This window comes from Marmota flaviventris, chromosome 3 (assembly GCF_047511675.1).
Source record: "Marmota flaviventris isolate mMarFla1 chromosome 3, mMarFla1.hap1, whole genome shotgun sequence".
NCBI classification, from domain to species: domain Eukaryota; kingdom Metazoa; phylum Chordata; class Mammalia; order Rodentia; family Sciuridae; genus Marmota; species Marmota flaviventris.
Genome location: NC_092500.1, coordinates 52,357,545 through 52,379,386, shown reverse-complemented (window position 1 = coordinate 52,379,386; position 21,842 = coordinate 52,357,545). Strand labels below are relative to the sequence as shown.

The following is a 21,842-nucleotide window of genomic DNA, read 5'->3' as shown; positions in this document are numbered from 1 at the left end:
TTCCTGTGTTAGGAGGAGGCACGAGGATAGTGACAACAGGTGGCTTGGAAATCAAGGAAGAATCCTGGTATGCTGCAGCTGCTAAGGGGCTGCTGCTCTCCCCTGCACTGGCTCTTAGGAGTTCTAGAGACCCACTGGAGATGCGTGTTTGTGACTGGAGCCTGCCAGCCATTAAAATATTTTCCAACATCTGCTGAGGACATTTTAGCAACCATTCCAACAAAGATGCTTCTGCTTGGTTTTAGTAACAATAGCTGGAATGAGTGATTATTTATAGTCTTTGGGTATGTAGTAGTGCACATAAGACTTTGCCCCTTCTTTGTCTGTTCCAGGTACCTGTAATTGGATGGGCTCTGGCAAAAGCCCTGATCCAGTTTCTCTCTTGGTAAACAGCTTTGGTCACTGTAGTAGGCATACATTCCTGTGTAATAAACTAGCCAAATCAACTTAAAACAACATTAAATATTGATTATATTATTATAATCTGTAGGGTAAGAGTTTGGGAGAAGTTTACCTGGATGGTCCTTGCTTGGGGGTTTCTCCTGAAATTGCAGTTAAGATGTTGCCTAGGGCTAGAAAACCTGCTTCTGGGCTGGGGATATAGCTCAATTGGTAGAATGATTGCCTCACATGCATGCACAAGGCCCTGGGTTCAATCCCCAGCACCACAAACAAAAAAAATCTGCTTCCAAGATGGCTTACTCACTCAGGAGGCTGGCAAATTGGGGCTGGTCTTTTACAGACAGCTTCAGATCCTCACCAGGTGGACCTCAGCATTGGGCTGAGGTCCTAATATGGTGGTGTTTTTTTCCCCCAAAGTAATAGGAGAGACAGCAAGGCAGAAGTGGCCACATCTTTTATGACCTATTCTCAGAAGTCACATACTATCATGTGCCCTATTCTATTGGTGATATGACCAACCTTCATGCATTGTGGGACCACAGAGGATCGTTAGGAGCTGTCCTGGAAGCTGGCTACTGCAGCCATGCTGGAAATAAATGGGGTGTGAAGAACCCTCTATTTCTTTTCCACCAGCAATGCTGTGAAGTGGGACAGGAAGCCACTTGAATGGTTGGGGCACTTCTTAGTCTGATAGTGTCATTTCCCTTAAGGACAGGCATTAATGTCATGGAGGAATAAAAAAATTCCCTTACATAATGAAGCTCACTACTAGGCAAAGTAGGCTCTCATATATGATGAGGAAGGGATGGATAATTCTTTCATAGACAATGGAGAAACTGGATTTTAAGAGAAAGATGGACTTGGGGCTGGAGGTGTAGCTGTGTCGTACAGTGTATGCACAGCACGTGTGAGACTCTGGATTCAATCTTCAGTACCAGAAACAAATCGGAAGCCAGATCTTGAAATCCTTATGCTATTTAGCTTTCTAAGCTTGGTTATATTAAGCTGAGGAGAAAAACCCCATTCCCTGGATGTTTTAATTACCAAAAGATGGTAATTAGAAGCACCTTTTATACCTCCATCCTCTGAGGACCTTTCACCAGCAGAGCTGCAGGCCAAGAGGACATGTGTGGATATCAGGTTTCACAGGCAGGTGGTCATGAATCTTCCACTTAAAAACTAAGATTGAAAACTGTCCTCTCCCTACTCTGTGGTACTCCAGGATTTAGCGCCCATATCCCACAGGTGAATCTCATTTTATGTAGTGATTGCTAGGCCAGCAGTAGAGGTCTTGGACAGTGCTTACGTCCTTTGGGTTCTGCTTGTTGGCTGTTGCTTCAACAGATTTCAGTGTATGCACATGACCAGCCCTTTAAATCCACAGGTGGCAGAGAGATGTAACCAAGTCTGTAGGGAGCTTGGTGCTATGGGGCAGGTACAGTGTCAGTGTGAATAGGTGGGTTAGAAAGATGGTCTAGTGGGGCTGGGGATGTGGCTCAAGCGGTAGCACGCTCGCCTGGCATGCGTGCGGCCCGGGTTCGATCCTCAGCACCACATACAAAGATGTCGTGTCCGCCGAAAACTAAAAAATAAATATTAAAAAAATTAAAAAAAAAAAAAAGATGGTCTAGTAGTCTGTGCTTGTCCTCATTTTAATGTGTGTGAACATTCTCCTTGCTGATGGCTTTACATTAAGATGTTAACTAAATTTCCTATTTTTATGGTGGTAATTTAGCAATTTTATGAGTGCCTTATGCCAACTTGTTTTACTACTTGGTTACTGATTAAAGGCTCTTCACCTTTTCTCCAGTATTTAGACAAAGGTCAGAGTGGGTAGCTCTCAAAAACAAGTCTTACCTGGCCGTTCAACCTTATGTTTTTCTTCTTAATTGCTTTAAGTTTTAATTTCTCCTGTCTTGGAATCTAATAGGTCAGTGCTCATTCTTCATTAGATTTTCTTAGCCTTAAGGCTAAGACTTAAGTCCAGGGTGGGGGGAAAAATCACATCTAAGTATTTATTTCCTAGAGCTACTGTTAGCTTGATTTGTCGACAGGGAAGGGGCAACATCCAGCTAGGTGAGCCCCTGCTATTAACAGCTGGGAGTTGTTGGGAGAGATGATTTACTGTGGGGCCCAAGTACTGTTGCTGGGGGTATGCAAAAGATCGTAAGGTCGGAATTGCTTTTTATTCACAATTGTGATTGCAGTGAGCAGCTTTGAGGATGAAGTGGTGGTGGTCTTTTGGGGCAAAGAACAGGCATGTTGGAGAACAGGTTTTCCAAGCTCAGTGTTCCTTTTCTGTAACAAAACCCAGTGCTGTGCAGGTATTCACAAGGTGGGCCCTTTGCATCACACCCATGGGCTTAGGGACAAGAGTGAACTGACAGGCTCATGCTGATGAGTCCTTTGTCTCTATGAGACGCCTAGGTTGACTTCCAACACCAGCATCCGTGAAACAACAGACTAACTGGTTAGCTTGTAAGGATCAAAATCAAATCATAGGGGCTGGGGTTGTGGCCCAGTGGTAGAGTGCTCACCTAGCACCTGTGAGGCACTCACTGGGTTAGATCCTCAGCACCACATTTAAAAAATCAAATCCCAGACCCTTCTAACTCTGACATTGTGATATGCTCAAGTCACCTGTTTTTCTGGTAATCTAGCAACTCTCTGGGTGTACTCTTAACATCTTATTTTCTACTTGGTCTTTAGAATTGCTGGGATGAGGCAACCTGCTGGGTGCTGGGTCTGGGGTTGTTTCTACAGTTTTATTGGAACACACACATTTATGTATCGTCTAGGGCTACATCTGTGCCCTAGACGAGACATGTGACAGACACACATGGCCTGCAAGCCTAAAGTATCACCTGTCTCTCCCTTTAAGAAAAAGGTTGTTGATCCCTTGAAGTCATTCATTAGGACAGTGGGCCACAAGTCTGCAGACAAGGCAAAGTACCTCTGAAGATGAGCATCATCTACCTACCTGAAAGCTAGCCTAGATTATTTTTTTAACCCCTCCAAAGTTGTAAATGATCAGGAAAGATTTTCTCCATGGCTACGTAGTGCTTCATTCAGGCTTGTCAATCACTAGGAAATCAGGTGCATAAGAGCTATCCAGGCAGAGACTATAATCTGTTGAGGAAATGTCCCATTTTTTGCTATTAGGAAAGTGGTTAAAACAAACAGCATCAAGAATAAAAGTAGCTTGTCAATTACTACTTGTGGACTAAAACAAAGGACACAGTCCCACTAGAACAGAAATAAATTTTAATTTGTTGAAAAGTGCAGCAGTGAACAGGGTCCTTCGAAGGGCACTTTCTAAGTGAAATGACTGATGACAGAGAGCCAGGGCCGAGTAACCTCCAGGAACAGATGATGCAAACATAGGGAGTTTACAAAAATTCAGTGGGAACAAAGTAGTAAATCTAAAGAACCTAAATATACCCATCTAATTCCATTGGTGGATCAGTTGAAGTCCCCTCTGCTTTCTCTTAAGGATCCTGGGACAAGTTAGATTTCATTTGAAAAGCACTAATCCTTAATACTTAAAAATAAATTTAAGAACATTTCTCACAGATTAAGGTGTAACTTCTATGGCTATCATTACTATTTTGTACAAAAACCCTAGTGTCGTCAATTAAAATATGTTTGCAAAAGCACCGTTTGTCAATTCAAAGATACTCAATGTATTCCCTGCTTTGAAATTATATGAGGGAGAACTTTATAATAGGAAATGTTGTAAGGCAAAAATCTCTTCATTCCAAAGGCCTCTATTCATTCCCAGTGGTTTTACAGTCCTCTACTCTGCAGGGTACCAATAGACATGAACCTGACCTTAAAAGGGAAAATAATCAAAATCCAAATCAGTACAGTTAAGAACAAGGAAAGCCTCTTGCAAGTGGGTCCCTTGTACAAAAACATTCTGAAAACAGCAGTGTGCCCTGCAGTCCGTTAGGCTAGAAACTGAGGTCTATTTTAAGGTTAGCTAGGAAAGATCCCCAAACTAAAAGAGGTACACGGAAGGCCTTACCACATCTCACACCCAGACATCAGCTGGACGCAAGAGCAGTGTGGCAGAGAGGCTGCTGGCAGCTGACTCGTGTCACTCTTAAGACTCCACCTGCTTTCAGGAACCAGCATCATAAACTGAATAATATGACATCACAGTCCAAGACCTGGTAAGAGTTGGTTTCTTTTTATTTGGGAATAACTATGGTCAACTTTCACTAATGTCAAAGTTGACGAATAAGAATCAAAGTGGAGAATAAAGTCAATACCCACATTCAACATTATAGTTGCTTTTAGTTACACTTATTTTTAAAATTTTCTCTAAAGCATTCACAGCAGAGGTGTTCATTTCATCGGCCTATTCACCTCTAGGTACCACCACAGTTGCTGGGGTCACGTGAGGTAAAAGAAAAAATCCAATGGCTACTAACCCAACATGGCTATCTGGAGTTCCGATAGAAAAGTTAACTACGGCCATGTCTTAAGAAGTGCTTAAAGCTCGACAGGCCTTAAATAAAGCTAAAATCACTTATTGCCTGAGTTGAACAGGTTATAAACCACAGCTCTTCCTTCCTTGCTGTCCCACCTATAATCAGCCTTCTTGAAGAAAACATTAGAAACGGAACTGGTTTTCAAGCCAAGAAACAAAACATGTGTGTTCTAAGCAGTGAAACCTAAAAATCTGATTTTGATAAGTAATAAAAGATTCCAGAAACTCAGGAAGAACCTATCTGAAAGAGAAGAAGATAGGATAAAGCAGTTGATGCTACTTTAATTTGCATCAACTACAGGGCATTTTTACATCTTAAAACAAATGACAGAAAATAATGACAGCAAAATAGAGTCCAAACAACTTCATATGTGGCACTGATAAGTTAGGTTCCCTGTGGGACAGGCACTTGCTTCCTCCCAAGTTTGGCCCTTCAACCTGTTGACCCAAGAGCCTGGTCTACAGAAGGCCCTCAGAAACACAACCTTCCCCAACTGTGTACCTTGACAGTTTAGAGGCGGAAGTCTCAAGAGACATTTCCTCAATACTGCTAGTGCTGACTGGCACTCCACATGGTTAGCCACTGGAAAGCAGGTGGCTGTCACCTTCAAGAGCAACCTGGAATTAGCCTTTACCACAGCTTACTGCCCTATCTCACTCAATGTAGCACTAACCCAGAATTCCAAAGAAACAGCTTGGTTGACATGTTTTAAATTTGCCACCTTATCACACTGTGATGGATTTTATAAACAACATTATCTACTTATTTTAAAACAATGGTACCTGTTCTATGATCTGATGATTCAGCTGAGGGTTATTCTTCAAGCCATGTGATGTTAGTATTTTTGATAGTGAGGTGCTCAGTCTGAAGTGTGTGCAGGTCCTTTGAATTTAGATCAACTCATAAACCAAAAGGTTTTCATACTTTTTCCCTATCTGAATGGATTTACACATTCAGACTCTGACCACATGGGGATAATCAAGAACTGTGGCCCCAGGACAGAAAGGACATGGTGAGAACAAAGACTTCAGGAGTGTTCGTTATCATCTGAGGAAAGAGACAAGGGTAGCCACTCCCTGACCTATGGGGCAGAATTCACAGTTTAACACATTGCACGAGGAAGTCAGCTGATTGGGTTGCTTTTCAAATAGGACTTAAAACCAGTCCAGAGCTTTTCCAGGCATGGTCTCAAAGATGAGCTACAGACACCTACTACAGTCACTTCATCAGGAGGAGTCGTGAAGGGATCCCACTTGAGGCTGGGCATGGTCGCTAAAGAGGATGTTTTGAGAACCTTCGCATCCTGACACTGCCATGATTGCTGAACATGAGACGAGGGTCAAACCTGTATCTGGGGATGATAAAAGAAGAATCGTTGCATGAGCTTTTAGCTAAACACTATTTCCTCAGAATGTTATTCATCAGAAAGGTTAGCAGGAAGGGATGTAAAAGAAAACAAAATCACCAGAAGGGACTCTCATGAGAAAGTCTGTAGTAAAAGATACGAGGACTTAATAGTTAAGAACATTTCATGGTAAACAAAAACCCACTTCTGCTGAGTGCAGTGGTGCACACCTATAATTTCAGGTACTTGGAGGCTGAGGCAGGAAGATCACAAGTTTGAGGCCAGCCTCAATGACTTAGACTACATCTCAAAAATTTTTAAGAAGAGCTAGGGATGTTGCTCAGTGGTAGACCACTTGCCTACCATGTGTGAGACTGTGTTCAATCCCCAGCACCACAAAAACTTCCCATCCCAAGCCAGCAAGCCTAAAATCATATAGTATAAATTGAGGGGAGAAAAAGCAGAAGGTTAATCTTAAATGGTACCAGAAGGTAACAAGTTTTTTTTTTTTCCTTGAGGGAGGAGGGGTGATCCCTGAGGTATAAAGCAGCCAGATGGAAGAGAAGAGCCTAACCCTGGCTGAAAGCTTTGCTGGCAGTTTCAGAGCCCTCTCCTGTTTGATAGTTAAGACATACAGACACAGAAGAGCACAAGTGTGCAGCTGAGACGTGTTTGAATCTGGCTCACAATTTACATGAGCTCTGCCCACCCCCACCCCCCCAAAAAAATAGAATTCACGCCAAATGTATGGCACACACAAAAAACAAAAAACAATTTTACCACTCCAGGGGAAAGGTAGAATGAATGCTGAATAAAGAATATGCACTGGCCAGGAAGATTTTAGGTGTGCAGGCTGGAAGTAATATTGTACTCAACTCTTACTTCCTATCTTGTAGGATAAATTATTTTAGAGAAGTGGTTGGTCAACACATTTGTAAAGGGTCAGATAATATATTTTGGGGGGGACTGCAGGCCACATACCAACCATTCAGCTTTAGTATTTAGTAGGAAATAGTAATCAGGGCTAATGAATTTAAAACAGAAAATCAGTGGAGTTTAAGACAGCTCAGGCAAACAGCAGCTCGGCAAAATCAGCATCTAAAACTTAAATCACAAACTTCAACAATGTAAGTAAGACAATTGGTTATAGTTAAACAGATAATCAGAAGAAAGAAGGTAGCTCCCACATCTGCCTTGCACTGGCCTATCGGATGTGGACATGGAAGGTCTACATTCTAGCAGCCAAGTGGTCAGGGACTCATTGGCATCTAGTTTGATATACTGTGACCTAAATAACCGTTGGAAATTGCAAAATCAACACAAGCCACCCCAAAGCCCTGTGCTTTTCAGAGACTGAACTTCCCATTTCAGAAGACCAAAGCTGGGGGCTGGGGTTGTGGCTTAGTGGTGGAGTGCTTGCCTGGCATGTATGAGGCACTGGGTTCAATTCTCAGCACCACAAATAAACAAACAAATCAAGGTCCATCAACAACTAATAAAAGTTAAAAAAGACCCACAACCAAAGCTGGGAGGGCAAAATACTTGGCCAATCATTACACTAATAGGTATCTATATTTAAGAAGTAATTTAGTGCAAATGATAAACTGATAAATATAATTTCTTTATATTGTCATCTAGCTTTCTAAAACTCATTCTTATTTTGAATTGTTGTATTTGAAAAAATTTGATCAACTCATAATTATACACATTTATGGAACACAATTTGGTTTTGACACTGGTATACACTGTTATCTAGGTTTCTGTTGGTTTTTTTTGTGATGCTGGGGACCTAACCCAGTGCCACGTACATGCTAGGTAAGTGCTCTGACACTGAGCTACTTCCCCACCCCCAGCCCTGTTATCTAGTTTTAGTGTGCTAGAATCTGTCTCTTTGGCTATATATGCAATACTTAGATATATTTATTTAATAAACAGTTTATAATCCAGTTTCTCTAATCATTGACATACATTCTTCTCATTTGGACTGAAAATAAAATTTGATATGAAGATGGCTAAATAGTTACAGTTTTCCATCAACTTAGGACCTCGCTGCTGTCTTACAATCAAGGGTGTAAGAACTGAAATAATCCATTCCTGGTTACAGTTTTTAAACTTCATACCCTTTAAGCATAAAGTGAATCCTTCTTGTCAGAGGCAGCTTAAATGCCTGGTGTTTGATGCCTTGTGTCCTATTGACTAGGCACTGTGTAACAGGAGAGGAAGAACAACATATCTGGGCAGGTGAAAATCATCTTTGTATTCATTTTTGGAAATGGACTTACATTTCAATATTTGGTTTAAACCTATCTTCGCATGCTTAAAATATAACATTCAAGTTACTATAGTTGGGGTTTCTGAGAAAAGTGATGAAGGCATACACTCTGGGAAAGCCTAGGAACAGGACAGCACTGGGTCAGAGCTTACTTAAGCCCTACTTGCCACGAGTACAACCAAGTGGTACCATGACAAGAATCACAGCAGCAGGGCAAAAGGAAGAGCCTGGGGCAAGAGAAGGGTGTCCATGCACCCAGGGCAGTGGAGAGCCAAAGTGTCTCAAACAGCTTATTTTCCCAGCACAACAGGGTGAGGCAATATGAAGATAGTATTCCCTCTCCAACAGAAAGGCTTGTGGTCAATGCAGAAAGGACCCATAGGACTTCCTATCTTCTATAACAGCATGACCACTAGAGACAACTCGGCAAAGTGAAGACAGGGGAAACTTACCCGGGGTCAAAAACCCCTGGAGTGCGACAGGTTGGCCCAGAACAGGACTGTAACATCATCAATCGATAGTTCATCTTTCCTAGAAGCTCTGGGTCTATACTTTTAGCAATGTTAGTGATTTGGTCTGGATCTGCAGTCAGATTATAGACTTCTACAAACACCTGGATGAAATGAAAGGATGGTGGAAATAAAAAAGGGTTATAATCAAGGAAATATTCCAAACATGAATTATTTCTAAAAGGGAAGGGAGGACATAGAAAAAAACCCAATACCCAGTATAACAACATCTGGCCTCAAGATCCTTAAGGAGCCTAACTGTGTACTTATGACAATGGTGCATCTGTGCTGGGTGTCCATGGCTTTGAGTCTATAGCTTGAGCTGGAAAGGGACCACCTGCACCCCGACGCCTTCAGGCAGTCAGGATAGGGCAGTAAGAGGAAACCAATTACTCTAGATAATTGAAGAACAGCAGGCAGGGTCCTCAATGGCAGGCCCTCCGAAATAAGACTTCATAATGAAACTACAGGAGTGAGAGTTAATATTGGAAGGCTTACTTCTGCCTTAGAATTTTGAGATTCAAATAAGAATGGGTATGAAAAGTGCCTCAATTTAAGCTATTCAAGTTTCCCCATTTATAACACCAATTGGGGAAAGATACAATACTCGTTATTTCCAACATTAGACATAACTGTAGGATTAGTACTTCCCCCTCTAACCTGTATGCTGTTCTCCAAATTGGAGTCAAATGATAGGTTGCCTACAACAGCTTCCAGTAGCTATCCTCAGACTATCATTTATAATTATCAAAACTTGATGAACACTGTTGGGAAGGGAGGAACAGAAACTGAGTTTGAGGGACACCCTTGTTGTCCACCATGCTTCTGAGCTCCACGTGGAGCAGCAAGCACAATTTCTGAGAAACAGAGGAACCACTACTCTGTGGAGTACCAGACGCAGCAGGGGTATGTGCGCTAATAAGCAGAATGCGCTCACAGGGACCGCAGCCCATGTGATTCTTCAGGCTGGCCAAAAAACTCACTTCTTCCAAGGACAGAGCTCTTGGGCCTTTGTACCAACTCTATTTGATGAGCACTGGACTGTGCTGTGGTGGGAACAGGAGTTTTTGAATATATCAGTTGCTATCAACTTTCTAGGAAAGGCTAATGCCTCTCACGGCCATAGAAGTTGAAGTGCTTCACTTTTGCCCCAACTACTTTTTAAGAAGGGACCAGGTGTGAATCATTCTAAAAAAGTGAACTGTGTCTGAGGGGTGGTGTGAGTGGAGAAAACCCATTTAGAAAGATCACAGTGACAAGCAAAACATGGCTGTGTGGAATTTTTCTTAACTGAAGGACACACTAAGTGAAATACCTTCCTTTCATTTATGTAGTGCTAAGAAACACATCTTCCCTAGAAGGCACGCTTGGAATTACTCTTTTGCCACCACGCCCAACCAATAAAGCACTAGCAATAGACAAAGGTTGGGGGAGGTATAGGTGAAGCCCCTCTTACCTCTTGGTCATCAAACTCGCAGTACTGTAAATTCCATAATGCTGACATTGTCCTTACACAAGCATAGGTGTTGTTATAAGCATCTTCACAAACACAGTCTGGGAAGCATTGCTGTAGGAATATTTAAGAAGTTAAATGAAGAGCGTTCTTCCATGGTAACAACAACCTAGTTGCCTACAGGAACAACTCAGTTAGCTAAAGCCAGACATGGAATTTGGTAGAAATGAAGAAACCTTCTGCAGAGACTCCAATAAGTAAAAAAACAAATGCAAAGGGCTGGGGTTGTGGCTCAGTGGTAGAGCGCTTGCCTAGCACTTGCAAGACCCTGGGTTTGATCCTCAGACCACATAAAATTAAATAAAATAAAAGTACTGTGTCCAACTACAACTAAAATTAAATATTAAAAAAAAAAAAACCCAAAAAACAGATGCAAGGCTCTGTTCCTTACTAATGGCTGACTTAAAGAATTGTGTTGGGGCTGGGGACGTGGCTCAAGCGGTAACGTGCTTGCCTGGCATGCGCGCGGCGCTGGGTTCGATCCTCAGCACCACATAAAAATAAAATAAAGATGTTGTGTCCACCGAAAACTAAAAAATAAATATTAAAAAAATTCTCTCTTAAAAAAAAAAAAAATCTGTGTTTGTACCATCTGTAGACTGCTGCCATCTCTTGTCTGGTAACCTCCTGATAAGAATTAGTTGTAATAAGCACCTGTTAAATGTACAGGTTGGCAAGGAGAAGAAACACCCAACAGTCACTTCAAAGGACTACTATCCTATAGAGAAGTAGTAGCTAAAATGAACTTTGTGGCAATATTTGCAGGTAAATCATTTATGAGCATTCTTGTCACCAAAATGTGACGTAACTGGCTTTTAAAAAATATTCAGTTTTTAGTTGTAGACGGACACAATACCTTTATCTCATTTATGTGGTGCTGATGATCAAACCCAGTGCCTCACATGTGCTAGGTGAGCACCCTGCCATTGAGCCTGAGCCCCAGCCCTCCTGTGGCTTACTTCATGTATTCCACAGACTCTGTCATTCTACTTGTTGTTAGCCCTTTACTGTGTCCCAAACTTGGCGTCAGGAGAGCCAACTCCAAATGGAAGCCTAGTTCCCATTCTCCAGCACATCTATCAGTTACCTTTATGACCTGTTTGGCTGTCACCAGTGAAAAACACTCATGATGGCATATTTACAGGGGAGAACCCCACTTGTCAGAAGTAACTGATTATATATTGCTATTTAGAGGGGCAGGAAAACAATGAAAGGGTACTGTCAGAAAATAGGGCAGATACATGCATTTGTTGCACAGAGTAGAAGAATTCAAAGTGCACATTCTGGTGATAGGTTGGCAGCATCAATTTCAGGATTACCAGATTTACCTTTGTCAACCTACAAATTTCCCACAGTCGGGTGACCAGGGAGTAGCATTCATATGAAGGTTTCCCATACTTGTACCCCTAAGCAAGAACCTTGCTGCACTGTGAGAAAGTTGTCGAGGCCAACACAATTTACTACTCACAGATACTCCGGGACTCAGGGAAGGACATGTTGGGTCCGTGACATTCTGACCTTCTCCTTGATATTCTACCAAGACATCTGACCGCCAGGTCAAATTACTGGTACCTCTCTAGAAAAAAGAGCAGAGGTGCTTTCCGTGAGGCATACAGACTATGATAAAGAACACAGTTTTTACACTACTGCCAAAAAGGACTCGAGAGTCAAAACTAATTGGACTGCTCATTCAGTAACTAAAAGGACTGACAGTCAAATGCTTTGAATAGTCTCTTTCCGAGACTACTACTGTGAAGCAGGTCAGGAATAGAAACCAACAAAGTAGCTAAGCTAGAATCAAGTCCAGTGCAAGTTGCTCAAAGTCCAGATCATCGTCAATAACTCCATGTAAGAACTGTTCTAAGCTTATACCAAGGTACTCACAACCTAATACAAACACAAGAAACAAACAAACAGGGCTGGTATGCTTGGAACTAGAGTAAAGTTCAGAGTTCCTTAGAATAAAGCTACAACACATACATTAACTCCTTTGCACAGCACATTATTGGTGTGGAAGGAAAGCAGCAGCTAGAACAAGAGCAAGTTTTGCTTCCAAAGCACACAGGGTGGAAGCAGAAAAACTGAAATGCAAATCAAACCCACAATGAGATACCACTTTACATCCACTTCAATAAAAAACACAAGTGCTGGTGAGGATGTAGAGAAATTGGAACCCTCAGACACTGCTTGTGAAAATATATGTAGAACGATGTGCACCTTTGGTAAAGTCTGGTAAGTGCCTCAAAGAGTTAGACATAGTTACCAAATGACCCAGGAATTTCTACTTCTACAGAATTACCCAGAAATGAAAACATGGGTCCACACAAAATCTTGTATACAAATTGTTCGTAACAGTATTATTTAAAATAGCCCCCAAATGGAAAAGTACAGTCTAAATGTCTCTGAAAAATGGATAAGTAAAAGGTGGTACATTTGCCAAGTGGGGGGAATAGTATATTCATACAATGGAATATTAGAAATAAAAGGATCATACAGTGCAGATGATCCTTGAAAATATGCTCACAAGAAGCCACATATTATATGATTCTATGAGACATGTCCAGTATAGATATATACAATGGAGGAATGACTATTAATGTATTTGGGGGTTTCTTTCTGGGATGATAAAAATATTCCAAAATTAGATTATGGAGATGGCTGTACAACTCCATGAATATACCGAAAACTACTGAACTGTACCCTTTAGATGAGTGAATTGTATGATATACAAATTAAGCTATTAATGATTCACCTCATTAACAAATAAATTGCACAGTAAGACCAAATATACATTGCAAATACTTTTTCAATTTGTCACCTATTTTAACTTTGTTTATGGTGGCTTTTGAGAGAGCTGGGAAAGGGAAGATAAGAGTATGCTAACGTTTACATGTGGTCCAGTCAGCCTTTTCCTTTAGAAAACTTGCACTATGAGATCAGAAAAATCCCATTCTCTGTCCTTGCAAATGCAACAGCTTTGAGATTTAGCTTAAGTCTTTATATAACCTTGAATTTAGTTTGGTTTTGGCTCACGATTGAGTTAGGGCTTTATACTTACCAAGATGGGCAATAAGGACATCCCATCCATCTGTGTCTTATTTAGGTTGTAGCCAGCAATGTCCAAAATAGTAGGACCCAAGTCAATGTTGGCAACGAGCATCTGTAAAAACAAGAAAAACAACAGTCTAGTATGCAATTGGTCCTGTCTTCCTTTTCTATCTATATTAAGGCTCTCTCCTGACAACCCACCTGAGACAACTACTACTCACTCTTAACTTTTGTACAGACCATTGTTTCTTTGATCTTACAATTTCATATATTCAAATTAACAAAACACAAAGCCCTTATGAGGGTTGTAATACATGCTTCTGAGAAATTATAAATCTATTTCACCCAGACTCTAATTGATCAAAACATTTAAAATTCCTTTGAAATTGCCTTGTTATGAGTCATGAGTCTTGGGCTAATGATTTAAAAAAAAGTGTTTTCCAACTTGATTATTCAGATTGGTTCACCAAATTGGACTTCACATTTTTAAATATCTCAAAGGTCGAATGCTTGCCACCATTGAGAATTATTAGCCCATTTTATAGTTTTTCAAAGTTGGCAACATTGCTAAAACATAGGCTTTGAAGGCTTCAGGAAATTACTCCCAACAATGTATCAACGAAAGTTTCCTCACACAGCATAAAATAGATGTTTTAAAATATTCTAGAAATTAAAGACCAATGTCTTGCATTTATACCTTTCCTTATTAGGAGTATTTTTCTTCTGTTTACAATGCTTCTACAGGACCTAAACCAGCATGTTCCAATATAGATACAGTAGAGACCATATATTTAAAATAACTGCCTTTAAATGAAATAGACAAAATTCATTGTGTACATATTTAACCAATATATTTAAAAATTACTATTTCAACAGGTAAGGAATATAAGGAATATAATGAGATTCTACATTTGTTTCAAACCAAGCCTATTCAGAACCTACTTAGAGGCCTAGAGGTCACCTGGTCACAGGCTGGGAAAAGCCTTAGGATAGCAAGGACAACCCAGGAAGCAAAGCAGGGGCAAGGAGGGGGGAACTAATGCTTAGTGAGCACCTAGTCTGTGCCAGATGTTTAACCTTTATTCTTATTTATTCCTTCCCACAATCTCAGTATGTAGTACTTCCCCCATTTTACAGATGGAGAAATAAAATATAAGAACAAAGATAACAGTTTTAACTGGGAGAACTATCTTGCTAAAAAGAAATGTTTTTGAAATTATTGAGAAGGAAAGAACAGGGAGATCAAAAAAAAAAAAAAAAGAAATCCTTCCACTTTAAATGTGAAAACAAAACTGAAAGTATGATGAAAGGCAAGAAAACATCTTCAGAACATTGTTCTTCAGGGGTCAGGTTTCCTCTCAGCCAGGATGGCTCTCAGAAGGCAAGGGATACATATCCTGGCTCTGAATCAATTAGCTTTCTGCACCTGTCAGAAATTACCATTCAGTAGAGACAATTCAGGAGAGGTAATCCATATGTCACTGAGGAAAAAAAAAAACCTCAGAGAGTTAGTCTCCAGGGATTGCATAAGACCCACTGTTACAGATAATTTTCCTAGTCTAAGTCCCTGAGGCAAACTGAGCAGGTTGGAACCCAGCCAGTAAGTCTGGGTGTAAATATTGGGGAGATCACAGCAGGAGAGAAACAAATGGAGACCTGATCTCCAGAGAGTCACAGAATGAATAAGTGAAGCCAATTCCAGAGACACTACTAACATGTCCAAGGCAGTTTTATAAGGAAAAGGGTAATCACCAAAATAATAAAACCCACAGACAGAGCCAGGGGTGGTGGCGGCACACACCTGTAATCCCAGCCTTTTGGGAGACTGAGGCAGGATAATGTCAAGTTTGAGGCTAGCCTTAGTAACTTAGTGAGTCCCACTCGGGGGCGGGGGGGAGGACTCCCCAGTAGCTCTATGGTAGCATGTGCTAAGCCCTGGGTTCAATCCCCAGTACCACTAGGGGAGAAAAAAAATGTCACCCCATCCACAGAAATATAAAATGGTGTTTGTGTAAGACTGGTCAAAAATTGCCTCAAGAGCCAGCAGCTGTATGATGGGAGACATTTTCTACTGGTATTTTGCTCAATGGAGAGAAAGACCTGTAAGTTCTAGTATAAATCAGGGATCAGTAAGATTTGGCACGAGTTTCACAAACATGTTATCTCAGAGGACACTTTTTTCTTGCCTAAATATAGAGAATAAATGTTCTACTATTCTAGAATTTTGTCTAAGAAGCAGAGATGGTTTCAAGGTGTGCATACTATGTTGGTAGAAGGAGCATCAAGTACCAGTAAAGAATTCCAGAGAAAATTATACCTACCTCTAATTTTTTTTAAAAGAGAGACAGAGAGAGAGAGAGAGAGAGAGAGAGAGAGAGAGAGAGAGAGAGAATTTTATTTATTTTTTAGTTTTCGGCAGACACAACATCTTTGTTTGTATGTGGTGCTGAGGATCGAACCCGGGCCGCACGCATGCCAGGCGGGCGCGCTACCGCTTGAGCCACATCTCCACACCCTACCTCTAATTTTAAACAACCAAGTATTAGAACAGATTTGATGGACCACCATGGTAATGACTCTTGAAACATTAGGGTTCCAAGTTTCTAGAATGATATTGCTTTTATCACATGGTCTTTAAGTATAAATTTAAAAACACTCATTTATAGATCAGAACATAAAAAGCTTTTCCAACACCAAAATAAATTATTTCATATCATAATCTCTCAGTTTATTTGGGGTTCTTAGGATTCAAATACATAGACAGTCTCATCAAACAGAAGCCCTCTAGAAACCCCTGCAGCACGAAATCCAGGGATATCATGTGTTGATATCTCAACTCTAAAAGAATGAAAGCATTTTTAATTACTGAAAAGAACAAGGTGATGCGATCTCAGGAGGACACATCCAGTTTGCCCGACAGAAACTGAAGCTCTGATGTTCAACAATTCACACAGAGTGACCAAAAAGAAGACTCAAAGCATGCCAGAAGGTGAAAGGTCCTATAACATGAGAAATCAGAGATTCCCCCATTATGTTGGGGTGTGCTAGCTGGATTTATCGCTAATGAGGAAGGTGCCAGGTTATCACCCCGTTACACTCAATAACAGAGATACAATATCCTCCCAATTTCACAACTAGGGGAAAGTGAGGCTTATTTTGTTCAAAGTCTTAAAGCCAACGGGCAATCTTTACTCTCAGTTCAGGTTCCCCTGGATCATGCTCTCAGTTTAGCTCTCCTACTAGCCTTCTCCTTTCTAAAAACCCCTTTGAGGAACTATCACCAAATTTAGAACTAGATTAATGTCTAGTAGTGGAGACAACTTCAGCCAACCTCTGGCATCCACACACCACCTGCTCTTGCTGTCAAACAGCCGAGACACCAGTCAGCTAAATGTGAGCTGCTTAGGCTGTCAGGCTGTGATGGCTCAGCTTGTCATGCACAGTGCACAACCCTGTGTCACTCATGTGTTACAAGTGGCACTGAAATGACTGCTGCCAACACACGATCAATATCTCTGACGTTCCTCAGCTAGATGAGAATTGAGGCATTTCACATTTCAACTCCATCTGTCAACACTGCAATGTGACAAACTCGGATTCTGAGAACAGGCACAGTTCACTGTCAGCTCTGGTCCTGCTACTTACTACACGACGAGCAAAATTCATGCAACTAATGTGGATACTGCCCAGTGTTTGTTAAGGGATGGGTACTCACTTTGGATTGTTCCTCTTCTCTAGGGTATCCTTGAGTGAAAAAGACAATTTCAGTGGGGAGTGTTAAGTGTGGGACCATCTGGAAACCCACAGAAAGGGCACCATGTCATCCAAGGGCAGGAGTCTGAAGTGACTTCCTGGGGTGGGGTAGACCAAGGTCCTGAAGGACAGGGAAGTTGGTCAGGTGAAGGGGTTCTGAAGTAGGCATTCCAGACAGGAGCAGTCAGTCATACCAAGGACAGGAGGTGAGAGAGATGGTGCACTTAGGAAGTGAAAGCAGTTCAGTATAAATGCTTCCTTTTGTCCCTTGAACAAGCCTTGCTTATTCTGACATCTGTGCAGTCACATTAACTGTTCTCAGAATGCTCTTTCTACAGACTTGTGTGACTGCATACTTTTCAACCTGCCTCTGCTCAAATGCCTCAGAGGTGTACATTGACTGCTCTCGCTAAAGTCCAGGGTCCTCCCTGACACCAGCATTTAATAAGAAATCCTCCCTCACTGCTCCTTGCTGCATTCAAGGCTTTTCTAGGGTACTGTGCCAGCAGAGTATGAAGATACTTAATAAATTCTTGTTGACTGAACTATAGTGTAATTGTTAAGAATATGGACTCCGGAGCCAGACCGCTTGAGTTCAAATGCAGGACTCTGCTTTTTTTAGCTGTGTGATCATAGGAAAAGCAATTAACTTCTGTACCTCAGTTTCTTCATCTGTAGAATGGGTATAATAGTGCATATACATATCCTAATAAGACTGAAATTTAACTGGGTTGATTCACATAAAACACGTGTAATACCCAATAAATGTACTATTGAAATGTTTTCCTAGGATTCAGGCTTCGTTTAGATTGTTTAGAGAAGGTGAAGTTTCTGATTTTTAACATTTGATTGCACTGTTAACTTGAAAAGAAGGAACGGTTTGTTCCACAGGCAGCTGGCTGACACACTTCATCCTGTTCTATTTGGCCTCCTTCCTCACACTGGCTTTATGTGGGCCTAGAAACCCCACTTTTCAGAAATGTATAGTGTTGGCATGGTCTCAATTAACTCCAAATGCCAACCTCAATAAAACATTTTTTTAAAATATTTGTTTTTTAGTTGTAGTTGGACACAATACCTTTATTTTATTTATTTATTTTTATGTGGTGCTGAGGATCGAACCCAGGGCCTTGTGCATGCTGGGTGAACGCTCTACAGTTGAACCACAATCCCAGCCCTCAATAAAACACTTAAGGTTAATAACCTTCCCAACTTGCCTATCTCCTTTGAAAGAGAGGCCTGTTTAGAGGAAACTGAAATCTGTAGTGGAAAGTGGACTGGCTTTAGAAACGTAGGTCTTAAGAGCAGAAGAAAACACAGACACCACTTATGAAAACCATTTTCCCTTTGAGAGAATTTTAACAGAAAAGCATCAAGAGCATTTGTAAAAGGAAATAAGTGAAAGATACAGTGAAACACAACATTAAATCCCCAGATTAAACCAAAGTAACTAATAAGACCAGAAAGTTTGGCCCATTTTGAAACCCATTCTGCAATTTAGCTTAAATCATGAATCTGCTTATTTTCTTCGATCTCACAGACCTGGGACCAAAATCATGATACAAGGACAGAAGACATAAATGGTAGAGCATATGTTGGTTTTCTCCTGAGAACAAAAGGAAAGCGTTTCTGATCAAGATGCCCACCATCTTCCAGGACTAAGTACCTTTTCAATGGAAAAAGACATTGAAATCAAATAAAGAGAAGAATGTATTGCATTACGATAGTTCTAGAAGCAAGAACCAGGGAAGCAGCGCTGGATTGTATGTAGCTCAGGGGTAGAGCACTTGCCTACCACATGTGAGGCACCGATTTGATTCCAGCACCACATAAAAATATATATAAATAAAATAAAAGTATCGTGTCCATCCACAATTTAAAAAATGCTTAAAAAAAAAAAAAAAAAAAAAAACTAGAGAAGCAGAAAAGCATTAGTAACGGAGAGTTCCACATGGAAAAAAGGAAATTCTCAGAAAATTTTTTCCACCGTCTTACACTCAAAGTGAGGTCAAACCAGCAGCAGACATCATGGGAACTGGTTAGAAACACAGAATTGAAACCCATATTTCAGGGGTTGGGAGTGTAGCTCAGTGTTTGAGTGCTTCTCTACCATGGCCAAGACCCTGAGTTCAATCCCTATCATAGCAAACAAGACCCTTCTGCATTTTAACAAGATGTCCAGGACATTCACACACATAGCAAAGCCTGAGGAGCTCTGCCCCATGAAAAAGTGTACACCAAATCAGGCTGCCTCTCAGAATCATCTGTAAGCTTAAAAGGGAAAGAAATGCAGATGCCGGGTCCCTATTCCACACCATGTAAATCAACAAGACTTTTTCTGGAGGCTGCCCAAACATGTACCATTTATTCTTCATAATATCTCAGATCACTTTTTTGAGCACCTTCTGTTAAGTCATCACCACTTCAGGACAAAGCAAATCTAGTCTCAAAGGACAGACAAAAGCTATGCACTCTGCTGTGACATGTACTGGTAGAATACACTGAATAGCCAGGCATGGTAGCACACAGCTGTAATCCCAAGCAACTTGGGAGACTGAGGCAGGAGGATTACAAGTACATGGACAAACTCAGTAACTTAGAGAGATCCTATCTCAAAATAAAAAGGGTTGGAGGTGTGGCTTAGTGGTTAAGGGTCTCTGGGTTCAATCCCTGGTTTAAAGACAAAAAACAAAACAAAACCCAAAAAGAGTGGCAGGGAGTTTGTTTTTAATTTAAAAAGGAATCTCTATTTCCAAGGCTCATAAACACACAAGATTTAACACTGATCAGCCTTTATCCTTACAGGAGGAACCCCACCAGCACCCCTCTCAAAAGGAATAGCCTTATTTTCTCAGGCAACTGCCTACCCCATCCATACACAACAGCTTGTTAGGCACCTACCTTGCTTGTCTGATTTGCTTTGATCCCAGGCCCTCGAACCAACAGTGGAACTTTGATATCAAACTCATACAGTTGTCTTTTGTCTATTGGCAAAGAAAACTGTCCTGAAAACAAAATGCAAAAAGTAAAGATGGAGCCAAGACAGACACGTAGCTTTGACTTTCTTTTATTTGTTTAGTCAATTGAACATACAGAAAATACTATTCTACAATTCTACTAATTCTGGTGTCTTAAAAGAAAGCTTAAATTTGCCTGTTTTTCTTATTACATGACAGGAAAAGTAGTGAGTTCATCTCTTTTGGATACATAACTACAAGGGACTCCCTGGTCTACATTAGGACAAATTGAGCCCAAAACAAAACAAAAAAAAACGAACCAACCCTGGAAAGGACCAAAACACTAATACATAAAAAATTTATGCACGATATTCAACTTGATCACAGCAAAAGAGAGATTACTCCAAACAGTGCCAAATGAAAAGGGACAAAAGTACTTCTCCTGCTTTTCCTGAACAAACTGCAGTTCAAGATAATCAAATAATTGATATGGAGAGGTCCAGCAAGTAAATGCAAAGGACAGAATTACGAAGTCCACATTTCACAATTTGTGTTTGAGGGAATGATGGATTTAAGCAATCATCGGGAACCTCAGTGTCAGAAGGATTCACTGGTAGAGCTCAGACTGAAATCACCTGAGTCATAAGTCAATACGAGCATCCCCAAAGTGGGCAGCCAGACACTATGAGTTTCATGATGTCACAACAGGAAATATACAGCAGCACTACTGAGGAAGTGCACTTACAAGTGAGAATTTCTAACAGGTCTTTCAATTTCACTACCAATCTAAAGGAAATGCTGAGTAGATATGAGTAAGTGAAGGCCTTACAAGATGGCGGCCAAATCCAGAATGGGATAGTCTACAGGATGAGAGACCTGCTTTATCCAGTAAGTGAGTGGCAAGTGAGAGTTAGGAGATCTAAAAACTAAAAGGTGGTGTGTGGACCTTGTTTGGATCATGACACATAATAAATCAAATGCATAATCAGATATTGATATGTGGAACCACAGGGTCTGGGAATTGTTTCAAAACATTCTTACAAAAAACAAATACCATGGTGGGGGGTTAAGAAAATATAAAAGCACAGTCACATGGAACCAAAAACCTAAGCTGGATAATGGGGGTTATTTTACTAGTCTATACTTACCCCACCCTCCAAAAGACAGCATCTTGCTATGTTGCCCAGGCTGGACACAAACTCCTGAGCTACAATACTCCTGCCTCAACCTCCAAGTGCTAGGACTACAGGCATGTGCCACCACATCCAGAGCTCCATTAATCTCTATTCTGAGTGTTTTAAATTATTCATAATATTAAATGCCTACATTTTACATAATATTAAATCTGCTCAAGGTTCAGGTTAATTCTTTTCAAGTGGAAATTTATAGACAGAAACAAATATTTGTTGTGGTACTGGGAATTTAACTTGGGGCATTCTACAACAGAGCTACATTCTCAGCCCTTTTTTTAAAAATTTTGAGGCCATCTTACTAAGCTGCTGAGGCTGGCCTCAAACTTACAATTCTCTGGCTTCAGCTTCCTCAAT

The 21,842-nt window shown here is 40.8% G+C and overlaps 1 protein-coding gene across 1 annotated transcript in view; it reads right to left on the bottom strand.

The window, feature by feature from the left end:
• Window positions 1–3,649: 3,649 nt before the first annotated feature.
• The window catches only part of Gns (glucosamine (N-acetyl)-6-sulfatase), a 35,876-nt gene continuing 17,683 nt past the window's right edge, over window positions 3,650–21,842 (bottom strand). The window contains exons 9-14 of the mRNA XM_027925664.2: window positions 20,240–20,343; window positions 13,596–13,697; window positions 12,006–12,113; window positions 10,481–10,591; window positions 8,968–9,128; window positions 3,650–6,249 (exon numbers count right to left, since the gene is read on the bottom strand). Coding sequence (XP_027781465.1) covers window positions 6,171–6,249; window positions 8,968–9,128; window positions 10,481–10,591; window positions 12,006–12,113; window positions 13,596–13,697; window positions 20,240–20,343 — 665 coding nt within the window. The 3' untranslated portion in view covers window positions 3,650–6,170. The remainder of the gene's footprint in view (window positions 6,250–8,967; window positions 9,129–10,480; window positions 10,592–12,005; window positions 12,114–13,595; window positions 13,698–20,239; window positions 20,344–21,842) is intronic.